This window comes from Rhyacophila brunnea, unplaced genomic scaffold, assembly GCF_057557595.1.
Source record: "Rhyacophila brunnea isolate RB1 unplaced genomic scaffold, BYU_Rbru_1.0 scaffold_8, whole genome shotgun sequence".
Lineage (NCBI taxonomy): Eukaryota > Metazoa > Arthropoda > Insecta > Trichoptera > Rhyacophilidae > Rhyacophila > Rhyacophila brunnea.
In genome coordinates this window covers 16,238,673-16,259,130 of record NW_028233350.1, presented here as the reverse complement: position 1 = coordinate 16,259,130, position 20,458 = coordinate 16,238,673, and the positions used below count along the sequence as shown (strand labels likewise).

The following is a 20,458-nucleotide window of genomic DNA, read 5'->3' as shown; positions in this document are numbered from 1 at the left end:
ATTAAAAAGTAATTATCTGATATATGATTATATTATGTATTTGATTTAAATACTTACATATTATAAAGTGTAAAGAACTATTCATCACATAAAACGACTGGTACCTAGATACATATTTCATTAAAACACTTTATATGTACTTTCGTACTTTTTCCACATTTATTTCATAATTTTGATATTTAACCGATTTTATCCTAATGGAAATTTTCAATTGAATAACATTACAAAATATAGGTAGGTACATATTATTGCATAAAAAGTCAATTAATTAAGTATAGATAACGTGGGAGTCGTTGTTTACTTGAACTAACTTGTTGGTGATATTTGTCCTTATTTATTAAATGACTGATTTATATACATTATGAAATAGCGCAAATTCATCACTGAAAAATTTTCTGTGTTTAAAATTCACCTACCTCAGATATTAAAAAAGGTTCCCTACCAATGACATATTTTGAATGTGGTTTTATTGTTTTCAATCGCATGATGAATACAAAAAGTCCACTACTTAAAAATGAGTTATTTTCCATACGATAGTATGTATCATCATCAGCTGTAGTATATACCAATATTGTATATAAATTTATGTTTACCGTGGATTTACAAGAATAAAATTACAAAGCAAAGGATAATCTTAAAAAAATATCAATGCAATGTGCTTTTAAAACAATATTAATAGCAGGTTTACATAGTGCATTTGATAGTCACGCAGCTTTCGCTATCGAGGCTTGACAATTATATATTGTATGTGCCATATTATAATTTTTAGGAATATTATATTTCATCCATTATTGTTATTTTTAAGTTAATAAGTCAAAAGAATAATATCAACTAAGATTTAATAACAATAAACAAAAATGCAAAATGTACAATAACCATCGTAAGTTGTGATAGTTGTGTGACGTCTCAATATAAAGTGATTTTGTGGACAAAAAATCAGTTCAAAAGTGTTTAAAAGTACCTTATATACCTTTTAGAGGAAAACGTGGTATAATGGTCCCTATATCTAACGGGTACGAGTGGCAAAAACATTAATCAATAAATTCTAATTGATTTATGTTTTGTACTAGGTATTCTATTTAAGTCATTATTTACGACCCGGCGTATGCCTTCTTCGTGGACTATGCGCACTCACCGATCGTAAATGCACATTGACATCGAAAAAAGCTAATTTTCGTTTATATAGTAATTTAATATAATAAAAGAATGTGAAAACCTTCTTACCTATTAGTAAAGGATCAAGTAAAAAACAAATTTTGATTATCTGAAGTGTTTGTGAAAACCCGTAATGAATATCTTACATACTATTAATACATTCAATATGTAAGCCCGTTAAATCGTCATTTCCCGTAAACAATGGAACCAGCTAATGTGAAATATCACGAAATATACCTACTCACTAAATACAAAACAAATCAACAATTTTAAGCTATAATCCATAATCGTCAAAACTGAAGTGATGTCGGATTTTAAGAAAATACGTAGATCAGTTAACAAGCGCGCAGGTTAAGTTTTTTTTGTTTTTTCTACCATATTACTATAACATCAAATTATAGTTTCATGTGTGAACTCCCAGATTGGATAAAGCAATGAGCTATTAGGGAAGGTCAACTTGTTAAGAAATGGTAGGCACTGCAACTGTGTTATACCTATTTATATCTAATATTTCTTGATAAAATAATTTATTATCAATGGTATTAGGTACTATATATACACAATGTGTCAATGTCAACTAATTATGATTGTATCATTTTGATAACTTCCGAAACAATTCATTGAAATAATACTATGATATAGGTATAATTTATAGTATTAGGGAGTAGCAATTAACAGAAAACGCATATACTTACATATTTTGCATGATGAATATAAAGTGTTTGAAAATGGCCTATCAAAATGTCAAAAAAACATTACAACATCAGTACCTATATATTAAAATTGAATATCTCAACATGTCCAACCACTTGCTTGAAACACAAAAGTACGATTTGAAGTATCTTTCGTACGAAACTTTTTCTAAATGGTTTCATTAACCACGTAGGTCCGATATTCTCCATTTTACCCATCCCTAAATCCAGCTGTTGCATTCTCGTATCACAAGAAACGTATTATATGTGAAGTATACAAAAATAATTACTAGTTTGGCTTAAGTACTTAAGTAGTTATGGTAAATATAACAGACGTATCTTGATATTCTCAAGTGGCCGCTGTTGTGCATTGTGTAAAAATCTGTCCTTACTCCGAGCTGATAAGCATTGATTTGAATCCTCGTTGAATTGGTTTTACAATAATATAATAATATGTTTTTTATTATATATTTTCGTAGTATCAACATAATATACGAAATCATTCAGATTTGGTACGATTTTAATAATACACTAGCTGTCTGGTCCTTCTCATCATGGGAGCAAGTTTGATTTGTTATTTGATAGTGAAAATAGAAGTAGTTTAGTGGAAATTTTAAACTTTGATTTCAATAATAGGTATATAAAAAGTGGAATATTATTAAATATTATAGATATTACTATTAACACCTAATTCTTCCACTCTATACGTAAGCGCTTCATTAATTTCTCTAAATAGTATAGTATATCTACTAATAGCAGCGTTTCTATATAATTAAGTATCGATAAAGTCTCTTGCACATATTATCAATATCATTTATTTCATATTTCATTGTACCTACTACATCGTACAACTTATTTTTCTGAAAAACATAGGTTCCATAAATTATTAACGCATTTTTTAATTAAAAAATGTTGTAATATTCGAGTCCGTCCCAAAAAAAAAGGACTCCAGATGTCCGGTGTCTACTGATAACTATTAAAAATCCCAATAGAATTTAAAATCTTGATATAACCCATCCAAATCACAGAAATGTTCATTATTAATAATATGGAGTACCACCATAATCAACATAAAAAACATATAAGTAGGTACTTAACTAATATTTCAAACTTTAAAATTAAAAAATACAAATACTACAAAACAATAAACTAAGTCAACATTATTATAAATTTTAATTGTTAATACCTGTTTTTTTTTTTTAAATGGGTGTTCTTATATTTAAACGTACATACTTATTCAACCTGTTCAGTGCCACAGACGAGTTAACTCGTGGGTTCTTGTAAACATCGTAACTTCTGAATTAACTGTTTTTGTATATTTTCTAAACAATACTCATGATTTTAGCGTGAAAATATTCACGATAAACTCGAGAAACATGTTGATTTGGTTAAGTTTTCACAAATATTTATCATTCTGTTCCTATTTCATATTTTTTAAAGGATTTATTTTATTCCAAAAATAGCTGGCCTACAAGTGTCCACCTTGTAAAAATTGGCTGGCAGTGATAACGTTAATAATATATTTATATACAAATACATTCTATGCAAAAAAATTGAACACTTGGCACTGTAAATCTTCAGCTAACTTATTATTGTCAAGTACATAATTAGAATTACCTGTCCTTAAGCAATTTTCCAAGTGAGGGTCTGTGAGTCTTGATCGATATTTTGATTTTAAGTATGTCATGTTAGAAAACAGAGACTCGCAAGAATATGTCATAGCTAAGTATGAAGATATTTTTAATGCGTATTGTCTTAAATTAGGATATAATTCTATTCTCTTCGACTAAATTCCAAAACATTTTATCATTATAATGTGCTTTTAATATAGTATCATTTTATATACTTATTTATTATTTCCAATTCTAGGTCTTCGGAATTACTAATTTCAAAATATGTTAAAATCATACTGAGTATATCATTTTCATTTCATTTCATATAGATTTATACAAAATCTCACCACTGGTTCTAACAACACTTCTCAAATATAAAGGAAACAGCTCTCCTTCCTATGCAGTGACGTCCCGTAGGGGTAGGCAGATTGAGCGTCGTTTGGTGGCGGCAATTACCCGAAGGGCGGCAAATCGAGGAGAATCATTATTTGGTATATATAAAAATAACTCCTTGAGCTGAGTACTTACTTAATAACGAATATATCTTTCCTTTAAAAAAAATCAGCTCACTGGTTGGAAACAAAATGTATTAATTAACATAAAAGGTTTAACAGGATTGTATTTTTTGTCAAGTTCACAATGTCTAGTTTACTTCCGTTGCCCTTCGACATATTTGGTGACCAGAAACGACAAGAGCACGGATGATAAAAAATATTGTATCAAAAAATGGGGCGGCATTTTGTCTAGGGACGTCACTGCTCCTGAGAGTATCCATAATCTTTATAATATGATGTACAAACAGAGTTTTCTTCTCCCAAATTCTCAATAATATGTTTAAGATTTGGGAAATGTGATGATTTTTTTATTAGACGAGTCTTCCATAATCCCAATTTACACTGATCATGTCAGCAATGTGGTGTTATTTCTTGCATCTTTAGATTTAAATCATTAAACTTGCCCATTATGTCTGTAAGAAACCCGAGGTCGATTAGTCAAACTATGTCTTCTAGTTCATTTTTTTTTTTATGAAATTCAACTTGTCAATGGAGTGACAGTATTATGATTTGATAATATCTTGAGGGCGCATCAAATATTCTCCGAGGGCGCCGCGTTGCCGATCCCTGCCCTACGCTCTTCTTCTCCAATTGATAACTCTTGCAAGTCTTTTTTTATTAATTTCATCAAACCACCGAAGCCCCCGTCCCGTCCCGCACCCTGTTTTTCTTCTAGATTAATAACATGAGACGACTTGTCAGTGCTTGCTTGGATATGTCATGTAGCCAGCCCACTGGAGAGGTTGGGTTTTAATAAATATGAAACATGATTCTAGTCAAGTCGCCGGATGCTACCCTTGCAGATTGGGTGAAAGATCTTTGCCAAGATTCTGCGCTCGAAGCCATGTCACTCCTGGGATTCACTGACATGGTAGAGATGGTAGTTGAAGCTTGCGGTAATGATTAACAGATGAATTTCACCGGCTCGCTCGGCAAGTAAAATTTCAAATATATTATTTGAAATGTAATCAAAACCATCTGACTTTCATGTCAATTCATTAAGGGAGTATAAAAGACTGTTTCCCAACATACAAACCGTTTCTACGTAGAAAGCTGACATACTTTTTAAACCTACAAAACTTTGTAATGATAAATTCTTTATCTTTGTTAAATTTTAATTAGGCTATCTCCAAATAAAACGAATGCATGTTATCTCAATATTTTTATTATCTAATAGTGTAAAATTTTTGGCACAGTAACAAAATTTATGACAAAAAGTCAAGATAATTATATACCTAAAAAATATATCTTATAAATTCATATTTAAGCGCTAAAAATAATTATTTGCTTTTATAAGTAAGTATTGGAATAAAAAAACTAATTTGTAATATGGAGTATTATGTATGCTCTATTAAAAATAAAAATACAAAGCTTTGAACTAACTGGCAATACAAAGGTTTTTTAAGAATAAAAGTGTATAAAAGCATCATTATTGTCATTGATATAAAAGATAGTTTGAAAAATAAATGATCTATAATGAGTCAATGAATATAACGGTTCAACATGAGAAAACTAAAATAATATAACAATTATATTTTATAATAAACGTAAAACATAAAAATTTAAGTAATTTAATTTTATATTATCAGATCCAAAACAAGTATAACATTCAATTCCAAATGCATGTATTACGGGGAGATTTTTAGTGGTAACTTCTTATACATAGTACGGAAACATTAATTCATTAAACAAGACAGTATAAAATATATTATCTAAACTCTAAGTAAATGCATTTAAATGGAACATTTATTTTCATACAAAATAACTTGTGCATAGTAAAAGTATTTCAGGACATTTCACAATTATTAATATATAGCACAGTGTTAGTTTCAAGAATGTTTATATGAAATAGGATGACTTAACATAACATTAGAATGTCAGAAGGCATGTAATAAGTATAATTATTATTCCAACTCTACTATCTCCATATAAGTGGCGAAGGATGGAGGTAAGCTGTGTAGATTCGACATATATAGTACTCGCTAAACTTTGTCAATCATATGTAGTAGTCATAAGTATGCCAATAAATCGTACGGAATTGTAGATATTTTATAGATAGAAGTATATTTTCATACTGTACAATTTGTATTCTTAGTACAATGAAAACAAATAAGTACCTATGTCTGACAAAGTTTAGTGTGCACTATTTATGTTGGATCTACACAGCCTACATCCACCATTTGCCACTGCTCCATATAATAAAAGAAATATAATAAATCCTTATAAAAACTTAATAAAAATAAAATTCTCATCGTCAATTGATTGTTTTTAAAAATGTATTTATTGTCTGTTGGAATTTAAAATATTCTCTTATTTTGATAATTCAATATGGAGTTAGCAGATATTGAATTGGGAAAGTGGAACACATTTAATAGATAAGAATGTAATAATACCTAGGTAATATAAAAAAAAAATTAGTGGAAATATATTAAAGCAAGCGACTTTTCTAAATTATTAAGTAGCCATAATTAATCATATAAAAGATTGTCATCCAGCCGAGCGTAGTCAACCTCAAATCAGACACAGTTCGAAAAATACATGGACACAATACCATTTTTAGTATTAGATAGACAGCTAGTTACCTCAGAATCAAAGCATTGTCATTTATGTATTTCTACCTATTTTTTTTTTGTGTGGCATACAAATCCAAAAATCTAAACGTTGGGAACATAGAAAAACTGCTAAGAAGATGTTGCTAACAATTCTTTATGTCTTCGTATTTGTGAAAATGCAAAAATTACTAACATTTTAAGACAATCTGCAGAAATATATAGTAACATTTGATACAAATGGGTTGCTACAGCCAGCTTAAATGAGATTCTACCGTTGAAACACAACTAACAGCGCATAGAATAAAAAAAAGAGAATTTGTACTCAAAATAAAATAGCCGACACGTACATTGCAACTAAACATATTATCAAAGGCACTGCCACCAGTGAGATAGTGAGTTTAACCTAGTGAATGGGATAACCGCGGTCGCGAATCGTCCATCCGATTAAAACTCATCGTGTCTGGCGAGGGCTTCTCCGAAATCGGTGGCCTGGGATCCGACAAACAGATCGTACTTGGCGAGGATCTCCGTCTTGGAGAGCTTCTCGTCTGCGTCTGAGTCTGCCTCGAAAATCAAATGCCTCGCTTCAGCCTCGGCGTGGTCGAAATCTGGCGGAGCAATCCACGCTTTCACCTCTTCAACGTCCATAATTCCATCTTTGTTCGTGTCTCTGCAAAGAATTATAAGATTAATAAACTGTACATCATAAATTAAGATTCTAATTTGATTTCAGTTTTGTACTATTCCATTCGAGTCATTTTTTGCAACTTCTTCAGGCACTATGCGCATTCACCAATGGTAAATGCACACTGACTGTTTATACAGTAATTTAATACAATAAATGAATATAAAAACCTTATTACTTACTAAATAATGGATCAAGTAAAAACACAAATTTTAAATACGAGGGTGGGTCAATAAGTCCTTAGAAAAGCCGACAGGTGGCGCGACTAGTACTGTAAGCGGTTTGTTTTCATGCAGCGGCACTACCGATTCAGTATGCTGCGAAGTTTCAATCAGATTGGTCGGGTTGTTGTGTGTTTCTCGTACATTTAAAAAAAAAATTTGCTTGTGGAAAATGGAAAAATGGAAAATGGAGAAAATTGAGTTAAGAGCTGTTATTAAACATTTTAATATAAAAGGGTTAACAGCAAAGGAAATAAAAAATGAGTTGGATTTAGTTCACGGCATATCTGCTCCTTCACTTGCAACTATTTATAACTGGTTAAATGAATTTAAACGTGGTCGTACATCAACAAAGGATGAACCACGCTCAGGACGTCCTGTAGAGGTGACTACACCAGAAATGATCAATAAAATCCACGATATGGTGTTAAGTGACCGAAGATTAAAGTTGAGTGAGATAATTGAGGTTACAGGGATCTCAAAAGGTAGCGTCATTTCTAGTTTACATGACAAATTGGGCATGAAAAATATTTCTGCAAGATGGGTGCCGCGTTTGCTCACAGTCGACAATAAACGCAATAGGGTGGTGGCCTCTAAAGCCCTGTTGTCGCTCATGCAACGCAATCCGGATGAATTTTTTCGTCGCTCTGTGACTGTAGATGAAACATGGATACACCACTATACTCCCGAGACGAAAGAACAGTCAAAGCAGTGGATTGCGAAAGGCGAACCATGTCCAAAGAAGGCGAAAACCGTAAAATCAGCTGGTAAGGTTATGGCTACTGTATTTTGGGATGCACGTGGAATTATTTTTGTTGACTATTTGGAAAAAGGAAAAACAATAACAGGGGATTATTATGACTCTTTATTGGACCAGCTAAAAAACAAAATTGAAGAAAAACGGCCTCATTTAAACAGGAAAAAAATCCTCTTTCATCAGGACAATGCCCGTGTTCACACATGTTTACGATCAATGGCTAAAATTGAAGAATTGAAGTTCGAATTGGTCGACCACCCACCGTATTCGCCAGATTTAGCCCCCAGTGACTTTTTCCTTTTCCCAAACTTAAAAAAATGGCTAAGTGGACAACGTTTTTTTTCAAATGAAGAAGTCATCGATCGGACAAATGCTTATTTTGAGGACCTTCCGAAAACTTATTTTTCTGACGGTTTAAAAAAAATTGAGAAACGTCTAACCAAGTGTATTGAGCTCCAAGGAGATTATGTTGAGAAATAAAAAAAAAATACAAAAATAAAAACTGTTTTAATGCTTTTTTCTAAGGAATTATTGACCCACCCTCGTATTTGAAGTGTTTGTAGTAGTAAATACATTAGATACTCACTATTAATTACATAGAAAATGAATACAAAACTTAAATCAATTAGAATTTAAATTCAAATTCCATCTCTCCCACTCTCGGTCGATAGTTTTATAGGCGGCCCTTGACTTTCATACGTTACACTTTTGTACAATTCGCTTTTTCGTACATTTCTTAAAATTTAGATTTTTTTTGATAATGCAAAAACTGTGCGCTTCCAAGCAGTCGCTCCTCTCTCCACAAAGAAAAAAAGGGTGGTAATCAACTTTGTCTTGACAAGTTTATAAAGAAAACACCTGTTTGCTATTATAATACACGTCGTTAACTTTATTATACCCATTGATAAATAAATATTTTAAAGTACATTTTTTGATGTTTTTTTACCATTACTCCAGGAACGAATTACGTACTAAAGTCGAGGGCCACCTGTAATTTTATAAATGAAGATATCGAAGGCAATGAGAAAGATGTTTATTTTATAATGTATACTTATCTAACATGAGCTGAATTTCAAACTATATGGAGTGGTCGCCACAAATATAGCAATACATATTATTATGTTGATGTGACATGAAAATAACACCAAACCAATAATTTCACGAGTGGCACGTGAACAGATTATTACTGATATTATTTTTATTGTTTCTTTTTAGCGAAACGACATAGTCATTAAATGACAATGTATGTACATAGCGAGGGCTTAGTGTCAAACAACAAAAGTGCAACTTTACAGGAGAGCCAAAAATCGTTATTTTAGATTCTTGTTACTCAACAAGGGAAATGTTTATTTAAAACCTAATGTTAATATTTTATAATTTATTGTGTATTGTAAATTTATCTTGCTTATGATGATGTTAAAGTTTATAGGGATAGTTTTTAAAAAATATGAAAACAAGGGTAACTTATGTAGTTAGCGTTAAACTTTACTGACGATTTAATAAGAAATTAGAAAAAATTGACATAACGTTGTTTGACTATCATGTAGCCGTAAATGTAAAATAACGTTATCTCAAAAAAAAAAAAAAAACACTTATTTGTAGATAACGTTGTCTGACTTTAAGCACTCGATAGTATCTAGTAGTTCTATAATGTAAACAATAAAATCCATCAAAAAACTTTGGATCACATCCTCAGATTAGTTAAAAAGGGAGAGAGCAAATCGTGGCACTAAAAGTGCAAGATGTGACTGTAGTGAAGAACTATTTGCTGAATAAAGTGATAAAAGAAGAATAGACAAACTCATAAAGTTCGGTAGATATACTTGGTAGCGAAGAATTAGGAACTGATAAGAATGGAGGGAGCTAGGGGAGGCTTTCATCCAGCAATCAACACCAGCTGATGAAAATTTGGTGACACACTATGAGACCGAAGGTAGAAGGGAAAAAGAAAACACACAAGTTGAAAAACTACACTATGGACATACATATCTTATCTAATAAACAATACATATGTAGTTTGATTTTATCTGCTTACCTGTACTGTGAGAATTGTTCTCGTTCGTTTTTGACCCATTCAGGTTCATCGTCAGTCTCTTCGTCAGGTCGGTACATGTCTCCGATGTATTCAGCCAAAGAGACCTCTCCGTTCTACACCATACAAACAAACACAACATAAAATACCCATCGATAAATATAACCTTGTCGCGTGATCAATTAGAATTAACCTGGCCATTTTTTGGCTCAATTGACATAATGTGGACGTCTTCTGCATATTGTTACATAATGCCTTGTCCACCCGTGCACAGTATGGAAATCCTGTGATATTTATATCAATCAATGTGATATTTAGACCCTTTAAACTACTATTATTATAGAGAAACATTGGACAACGATAGGTGAAATTTCAATATGGCAGATAAACAATGATATTTGTTATAATCAGAGATATTAAAGATAAACCTTCTATGCTGATGGAGCTTCAATATATTATAGCAAGTTCAAAGCCCACTCAAGGATATTTATGCAAAAACAATCTATGCTAATAATAAAATTGGGGTGTCTGTCTGTCTGTTGTGTTTAACTCTAAAACTACTTGACCATAAAAATATAATACCATAGAATCATAATGAAACTTGCACAGTTTTTTGAGTGCGATGCAGAACCATCTGGATTAACTTGGCACTAAACACCATCCAGAGTTGCTAATTTAGCTCAATTTTGTTAGTCTTGAAAGGTTTCATTCTGGGCCACTGCCTTTTTTTACATAGATTTACTACTTGCTATATGACGTATTTTTTTTTTTTTTTTTTTCGACCATGTCCGATCCTGATAGGATCATATGGGCCTCCACAGAGTGGAGGTTTGTATTGACAGATTTTGTTTTTTACGAGAAATGGATGTCAGCCACTTGCTCAACCTATTAGGTCCATACCCTGACACACACAAATTGAAAAACAATTTTTGTACTTGCCAGACCCAGGATTCCAGGACACTACAACAGGCCATAAGGGCCTAATGACAGTAGTGTAGTGAAACAATAGTGTATTTAGTAATAGAAGTGAAACAATCACAAACACCCAGGCTTTGAGAAAAACACATAAATATAATATGGAATTTATTGCCAAAATTAAAGTTAGGCACTTATCTTAATGACTTACGCGTCTAAGTATGATTCTGCATCGCACTCTTAGACTACATTATTGGCAAATAACTGAAAATCAATCAAATCATTGGAAAATTGAAATTTTAACTGCCATCTTTGCATTTGCAAATATCAAGTATGACTATAGATCGCAAAAGGCGATGTTGTCGTGTTAAGAATAGAGTCGTGCGATAAATATGCATTTGGCTTTTTATTTAAAGGAGGGTTTACCTTTAATTAAGAACCAATGATTATAATAATTTACCTTATCCTTGTCGATGTCCTCCATTGTTTCCAACACGATAATATCTCTCATCAGAGGATTTTCTTCAGGGTGGAGAAAAGCTTTGAACTCGGTGATGTTCATTGCATCATCTTCATTAAGATCTAGAAACAGGAAACTCACATTAGGGATACATGGCAATGAATACAAAGAAATTTATAATTATTCAAATATATACATTCAAAAACTTCATACCATTTATAAATATTGACAAAAATAAGATGCACATTATAGATTATTAAAATGGGTATTGTGGGCTGTCCAAATTTTTTCGAGTAAGGTCTTTTTTGACGTTTTGACGAAATTTTTGGAACGGTTCTGGGTGGAAAGTTGAGCTAAAAAACCTCGTAACCTGGCAGAAAGAAATTTTTACACAGCGAAAAAAGCTAAAACAATAATTTTTACACACTAAGGTTGCCGTGAATCAAAAAAGTTTTTAAAACACTGGCATATGCAAGTTTACACCAATATCCATGTTAGGGATTGCAATCTTAAACAGAATTTTCATTCCCATCTTATTCTTAATTACATCCCGGGATCCTAGAATTGGTGAATTAGACTGGATTAAATCTCATGAAAATGATTGTGAATGGTATGGTAAAAAATCCATATAAATATTTTATATTTTAATTATGAAAGACCGTCAGTGGAAGCAGAAGAGGGCCCATCGGGTTGCCTACATGATGGTCTGACCAAGTGAAAGACACTACAGGAAGTAGAACATCCAAGATAGGATCCTCAGCAGTGTGGAAGACGAAAATTAAAAATTATGATATTTTAGTAGGTAAAAAGTACAATGATTTCAATAAATTAAAATATATTTATAAATAAACATTTGTCATTTATAATATTAATACTATCAACCGAAGGTACTTGATGGAATTTGAATTTAAATTCTAATGGATTTAAGTTTTCTACTATTCCATTTGAGTCGTTTTTTCCGACCCGGGTTTCGCCTTTCGGCATCGTCAAGCGCCGTGTGCACTCACCAAAGGCAAACACACACTGACAAAGAACACTCTTAACTAGCTCTTTTCTAGCATATATAATAAATTAATACAATAAAGTAGGTAAAAACTCCATTACCTGCCTAACAAGTCAAAGGTCACAAAAAATACAACAAACAAATTATGAATAGTTGAAGTGTCAGTAAAAAACCTAATTAGTAAAACCCTATCTTATTAATAATAATACACTTGATAGCATATCATAATAATCATCAAAGCCTAATAATAGATTATTATTCTTTATAAACAAAAAAATACTAAGGAAAGATGAAAACCGGGTCGCAAAAACGAGTCAAATGGAATAGTACAAAACTTAAATCCATTAGAATTTGTCATTTAGTTTATTTTTAACAGCTATTGAAAACAAACAACCTCTCATATTTTCATAAAAATGGAAAAAAAAATAATTGCGGGTGTTGATAAAATGTATTTTTTTGCATGAAAAAACTGTTATGCAACTAACCAAAACAAAGCTTGAAAAATATTACTGGGACTCTTCGCCATCGATTAAAATGATTCACAAGTGGTTTAACGATTTTGGTAGTGGGCGTTCAAGTACAAGTGATGCTGAACGTTCACGACACCCAATTGAGGTCACATACCAGAAATGATTGAGAAAATCCATGATATTGTGATGGAGACCAGTGAGTGAAAATGCACGAGATGTATGCATCTCAATTGAATGGGTTCAGAACATTTTTCTTAATCATTTGGATATGAGCAAGCTCTCTACAAGATGGCTGCCGCAATCGCTCACAAAAGACAATAAACGCACACAAACGTGTGACAAATTCAAAGGCATGTTTGGAATTGTTTAAACGTAATCAAAATGAATTTCTGCGTTGATTTATAACTGTGGATAAAACATGGATCCATCACTATACACTGAGACCAAAAAACAGTGGATACAGTGTGTTTCTTCTAGTCAATCGGCACCAAAGAAAGTAAAGGTGGTTAAATCGACCGGAAAGGTTATGGCAACAGTTTTTTGGGATGCGCATGGCATAATTATTGACATTGACTGCCTTAAAAATGGAAAAAAAATCACTGGAGAATATTACTGCAATTTATTGGACCGTTTAAACACTTTGAAAGGAAAACGACCGCATTTTTCAAGGAAAAAAGTTCTGTTCCACTAAAACAATGCATGGGTGAACAAGTGTGTCGTTTTCATGGCAAAATTGCATGAATTCAAGTATGAATTGCTTCTTCATCGACCATATTCTCCAGATTCAGCCCCCTGCGACTATTTCCAATTTCCGAATTTAAAGAAATGGCTTGTTGGCACTAACGATGAGGTCAACAATATTTGAAAGGTATCACAAAATTGGAAAAATGGACCAAGTATATCGAGTTAAAAGGGGACTATGTTGAAAAATAAAATAATCTTTGTTTCATTTTTACCAGACTTATCATACTGCCCTCGTATTATATAAAAGAATCAGTGTTTATCTCATTCACATACCAATATGATAAGATCTAAGTATAAGGAAGTAGATTTTCTAAATTAATTATAATTCAACAAAAATAAACTGTGAATAATGGATAATAATGAATATTTTAACAATAGACGCCAGCTAATTAGGTGTGTGAGAATATAACCATCGGGAAAGAATTTTAAATTAATAGCCCATTGTTGACATAATAATGTATTATGCTTTTAAAGTTATATTTGCAGTGTAAATAATACATCTTTTTCTCCACATTCAATATCAAACTCATCATCAGCATGAGTGCTGATGCCGATAGCCTGGGTTGAAGGGGGTGGGTCTTGGCTTCCTCAAACAATTCTCTCAGTCTGTCCGTGTTACCCCAAACATACATCAGTGATCAGCATCTTGATCGACCGAAAAAAAATTTGGTCTGCCTTCTCTTCTGCACCTAATCGGATTGCTTAACATCACACTCGATCATCATATGGTGCATGCACATGACCTATGACTTACGCAGCAATCTCAATTAATGAAACTACACTGGAATGTACACACAGATCATAATATAACTCTGCGTCTTCTTCTACATTTGTTGCCATCCATAATATAGATACATTGGAAAATTATTCTGAGAAAAATGTTTAAGACTCATTTCATCCTCTGCAATATCATTATACCCAAGAGAGAGAACCCAAATAGACGAAATTATTGACTATCAAGCTTTCACGCACCAGTGTCCAATTTATGTATGATTACATGACAAAGTATCTTGATTTTGCTTGTTATTCTCTCAGCCTAGGCTTCCCAGTGCCGTGAACGTCTTTTTCAGTGTCGATTCTAATGATAATCATCAAACCAGTGGCAAAGGGTGGAGGTAGACTGTTAACATCCAATATAAATAGTGGACACTAAACTTTGTCAGTCAAACATATTTGGTTTCATCGAACCAAGAGTACAATGTGTTGATAGTGTTTGTTAGTTTTTAAAATTCAATTAAAGCCTGCTTATCCAAACCATAGTATAAAATAGTAAAAAATATTTTATACATAGAAGAATGGTCAAAATTACAGACACCCAAACCAGTAAGTCCAGTAATCATTTACAAAGTTGTAACGTTTGTGAAAATATAATATATTACCAGCATGGTGCCAACGACGGCGGTCACGGCGCAGCATTGCCTTGTATGAAAATCCTTCAGATCCCTCATTGTCGATTTCTTTTGAGTCCATTTCATCCATGAAACCATACACCAATTTCCTATACACCTAAATAAAGATCAAGAAAACATGATTTGTAATAATTATTGATTCGTCAATTTTTAAAGCTGTTCTTTAGTGGCCAGCAATCTAAGCAAAATAATAACTAAATCACAATATAATAAATCACACAGCATGCCGTACACAAAAAAAATCAACCATAAAAATTAATAAGCACTGTACTTTTTTAGATTTATATTCTTAAACTTCAATCCGTTGGGCTGAATGTGTGAATATTGAAATATTGCAACGTTAAACAGTTATGGCAGCGTATAATACAGATGCACATCTTTGTCCTTGACCAGTCAGGCGAGACACGAGTCATTATGAGACTATCGGTGCAATATCAGAATGCGACACGTTTAACTTGAGGCTTGGCGCTTGTATTGTTATTGTAGTATTGCACAATACTTAAGTGAGAGTATTGGCAGGATTGGAAGATATTTTTCCCATTAAATTGGGATATTGTTTGTTACATAGCAACATTAAAATGTCAAATGAGTTGTCCTGTCATCGTCGCAATTCTTTCATCAACATTGTTTATCGACTGAATAAGCTCTTATTGTCAATTTTTTTTTTTGTTTATGACACTTATATGACTTATAATCTTCCCACTATCACTTTTCAAAACTTTTTGCATTATTAACAAATCACACACAAATAAGAAATGTCAAGCGCTTTCATAGTGAGAGAAACGAATAGCGCAGCACAAGAGAGGAATTTAGTACATCAAGCTGCTGCACGACTAACATTTCGCATTCTAGTTTATCAAAACCTGAAGTGCTGTTATTATTCTCCAAAATACATAAGGTGTAAAAAAAAATGTTACCCTCACCACTTTCATTTCTTAGTGCTTGAACTTCAATGACTTTACCTTTTCAAAAACTGTGACTTTCAATTCAGACTAGTATAATCTTGAAACATCAAATACAGCCCCGGTTATCAGATATCAAAGAAAAATTCCTACAGTTAACACCTAAGTATGCTCACAATACAGTCCCTATATACTCAAAGAGCATGGGGATTGATTTACACCACCAGTGAAGTAGAAACAAGGGTTGAGGAACAGGGGTGGTGTGAAAATGAACATCTTATTCTACAACTATATAAACAAAATTGGGCTATATGAAGCTCGTCCATTTTTACACAGTGAAAGCGTTTTCCAGGTGTGGAGTGACCAGTGACCATCAAATAGAAAAATAGGTGAACTTCCTAGAAATGTGGCTAAATGATTGGTGACTTGACTAACCTCCCAGGAGATGGCGTCATTATTTTCAGGGTTGTGTTGCTTCCAATGCCTCTCCACATCATCATCGATGTAGCGGTTTTGAGTGTACCGAATCCAGTCTTTCAACTCCTCCATAGTCACAAATCCATCAGAGTCCTTGTCAATTTTATCAACAATCATTCTAAAATGACATGAAAAAAACTTTAAGTAAGTAATAAAATAGCAATTTTGCTAAGTGACTGAGATTAGCCTGCATAGATTGGAGGACGATTCTACGAACATGAAGCATATCTTGCAATGTGAAATTACTTGCAGCTAATTTCACATTGCAATTTTTTTTGTAAGAAATGATTTTTATTTCGGTGTTAGCTATCACAGTTATAATCACGCTCTCAAATGCACATTGAATATACCTACATGTGATTTTGCAGATGCCAGATTCAAACCCCTTACCTACAAATTTAAAAGCCCATGTTCTGCTACTTCCATTGCACAGTTCAGTTGTTGTAGTGTTTTTAAATAAATGCCGTAATGTTTCTTCTTATATTAGATTAGCATTATTTTACAGACAACATTAATTAAAACTGGTCGGGTTACCTTATTTAATCTCAATGGTGAGTATTTATTTCGAAATAAATACTTACCATTAAGTTCAAATTCTAACCATTGAGATTAAAAACTTTTCAAATTTGTCTATTACTCTTAATACTTGCTTCAAAAATACACGCCCTTTTTATAAAGTATTATAGTCCAGCGGCATATTTAGCTCTGAAAATCTAACAAATATGCACTTTTGTATAAAAACAAGAACCGCAGCATGACAAATAGGCATATTGTAAAGGTCATTTTTAAGTTTAAATTTGCCCAGAAGCCTTAAACTTATGATTTCTGTTCATGGAAATATATTTTCACAAAGTATATTATAAGCATCTGATCGTATCCGTTTATAGTGTTTATATAGCATACACTTACACTTAGAAACTCAGTGAAAATATATTTTCATGAACAGAAATCATAAGTTTAGTTAGCACATGGTTCTAAACCGCATACAGTTTGAGTCTATGGATGATCTCTTACTGTCTGATTGGAAGTGTATATGGTGTTGAATACTAATTAGATGTTAATTTTGATATATTATAAGCCACATGAAAAACCAACACGGTGCCAAAAACTTTTATAATCGAATAAGAAATTAAATTGGGCACACTTACTGATCAAAAATCAAAAAAATAATGGGTTATTCAATTTTAAAATATCTTTTAAAAAAATCAGCACTTTTGGAGATATTAAGTGTGAAAAAAATTCATCATTAGTAAGTAAATGGCTATTTTTAAAGAAATCAGTGTAGATAAAAAAAACAAAATACATTTTTAATCATAACATGACCTACATATTTATGCGACATGGTTGCTGTCAAAAAATGTGGAGATATTTTGACAATTTTAGCAATTCGTCGGAGATGTAAATTTTGAGTAATTTTATAGTACTGTCCAACAAGAACTTCTTGGCTAAGTGTTAAAACTGTGAACTAACAAGCTCCTCCCATTTTTAACCACTCTTCCGTTATAAACTAACAAGCTCCTCCCACTTAGTCGACGCCAGCGCCTTCTGGCGTATGCCTAAATCTTTTTGTTGAACAGTACTCCATATCGTGATTCTTTAGAGACCAAAAACCAAACCAAAACCTACTGTAACCCAAAAATAAGTAGATTGTGTTAGGTTTTGGTTTGGTTTTCGGTCTCAAAACACGGTGACCAAAATGACGATCTGGAATATTATATTACCAAATTTTGTACAACCGATCGATTGCTGAACAATTTGGGATAGGTAGTTAGTTTTTTTTTGTGATGAATTAACTTGAAATTGCGGTACAAAAATACCTATGAACGGATCTGTTGGATTCCAAAATTTCTTGAAATTGACGCCGTTTGAATGATTTATATATGATAAAATGCTCAGCCAGCAGTATTCAAACCCGTGACCTGGTATTAGAAGTGCAATAATATCTTCTCTACAATGTGAGAAAAAAATTAATAAGTCTGAAATGGAATTAAGTACTACTTAATAAAAATCTAACAATCTATTTTTATCAAAATATTGAAGAGATTCAGTGTTTTACTTGATGGTAAAAATAAACAGATCTTTAAAGTAGAATATTGTAAGTAGGACTTTGTTATATTTTTTTAGACAAATTAGTGGAGTGTTATTATTAGGTAGGTAGGTATAATTTTTGTATTATAACTGATAACAATATTATCAAAAAGTCTGACAATGTTTCGCCTACTCTTTATGCCGCTTGATAAGATATTTTAAAGAGATGAAATGATAAGAATTATTTGACTTACCCTAACCGCCTTTGACTCTCTTCTGGAGGAAGTTGATCGAAAGTCTTCGCCTGGTCTTCGCCAAGGAAGGCTTCGTGGTCATATTGAGGGTTGTGGTGTTGATTTTGGAAGTGCTCTACGTCCGACAAATCGTGATTTAAAATTCTCTTGTCTTCGGGTTTCGGAACGGCAAGTGCCGCCGTACACAAAAGCGTTACGAAAAAGAGCACATTCATTTTGTATCTAAAACCGAAAAATGTATATTAATTCCAGAAATATCCATGTATTACAATTTCCCTAGCAATGAGTGAAATATTAGAAATTCTAAATATGCCGCACTCGAAGCAATAAGTACACTTACGGAAATAGAAAAACGAAATCGAAATCGAATAAAATCAATCGACAGGGGACGTACGATGTTTCGCGACTGCGGTAGTATTATAAATCAAAATATTGTCATCTCAGAGTTCTAAATATACAGAGAGAATGTTCCAGAAACTATGAACACTGACGTGTACTTCCTTTATCGGCAATCGGCATCGCAACACATGACTGAGACTGACGGCACAGCCTCCACACAGACGGTTCCACATCATCCCGGTTTTGACCGCTCTTTGGATTTAGGAACTACACATGTAAACAATGTATTTTGCGATGAGAAGTCTGCTTAAGCAGCGACCTATATACCCAATAAAGTTTGTACTAATTACTAAATTTCAAATAAAAAGCACAGATAGCCTAATTACCTGATAGTTGAACTTTGTAAAATCAACAAAACTCAGTAACCGTAATGACGTACTGGTACTATTGCAATATGCATCAGTGTTGCCATATTTTAAAAGTGGAATTATAGTACAGAGCCTCCAAAATTATAGTATTTGGAGATAAAATATAGTACGCGTTGTCATCTGTTGAAAATGAAAATTTTCCCAATTTTTCATAGTCGGCTCGTTTTTATTAGGAAAAATATTTCGTCGCGGGCCGCAGGTTCCCAAATTTTCATGGTCGGCTTGTTTTTTTTAGGAAAAATATTTCGTCGCGGGCCGCAGGTTCCCGATTTTTCATAGTCGACTTGTTTTTTTTAGGAAAAAAATTTCGTCGCGGGCCGCAGGTTCCCGATTTTTCGTGGTCGGCTTGTTTTTTTTGGGAAAAATTTCGCCGCGGGCCGCAGATTTCCAAATTTTCGAAGACCACTCGATTGCGAAATGGCAAATGCAGAATTATAGTACTTTTATATAAAATTATAGTACGATTTTCAAAATTATAGTATTTTGGGCGTACTATACCTATTTTATATCGTACATAGTACGCGGACCAAAATTATAGTACAAATACTATAATCATAGTACGGTTGGCAACACTGATATGCACAGATAAACTTGCAGACCAGTGTTGCAATCTTTTCAAAGTGGAGTTATAGTACATAGCCTCAAAAATTATAGTATTTGGAGAAAAAATATAGTACGCGTTGTCATCAGCTGTTGAAAATGTATAGGATTTTTGTTTTTCAGAAAAAAAATAAGCGAAAATTTGAGAAACTCCGAGACTCCTTTTTA

At 32.6% G+C, this 20,458-nt stretch overlaps 1 protein-coding gene across 2 annotated transcripts; it reads right to left on the bottom strand.

Moving 5' to 3' along the window:
• Positions 1-6,267: 6,267 nt before the first annotated feature.
• scf (Calumenin B scf) lies at positions 6,268-19,708 on the bottom strand. Of its 2 annotated transcripts, none has more exons than XM_085958721.1 (7): positions 19,649-19,708; positions 18,924-19,145; positions 16,600-16,759; positions 15,233-15,359; positions 11,637-11,758; positions 10,265-10,377; positions 6,268-7,236 (listed from the first exon to the last, which is right to left on the bottom strand). In XM_085958721.1, exons 2-7 carry the CDS (start codon positions 19,136-19,138, stop codon positions 7,011-7,013), a joined length of 963 nt encoding a protein of 320 aa, XP_085814847.1. In that variant the 5' UTR covers positions 19,139-19,145; positions 19,649-19,708; the 3' UTR covers positions 6,268-7,010. The 2 variants fall into 2 exon arrangements, with proteins under 2 accessions (XP_085814847.1, XP_085814848.1); XM_085958722.1 differs by lacking the exon at positions 19,649-19,708 and adding an exon at positions 19,264-19,462.
• Positions 19,709-20,458: the final 750 nt, after the last annotated feature.

What these genes read in the sequence shown, in the direction of transcription:
- scf (XM_085958721.1), bottom strand. Translation starts at nt 19,138, where the DNA reads ATGAATGTGCTCTTTTTCGTAACGCTTTTGTGTACGGCGGCACTTGCC. An exon ending in ATGACGCCATCTCCTGGGAG is followed by an intron (nt 15,360 to 16,599) that starts GTTAGTCAAGTC and finishes ATCTTTATTTAG; the next exon opens with GTGTATAGGAAATTGGTGTA. An exon ending in CCGTCGTTGGCACCATGCTG is followed by an intron (nt 11,759 to 15,232) that starts GTAATATATTAT and finishes TCCTGTTTCTAG; the next exon opens with ATCTTAATGAAGATGATGCA.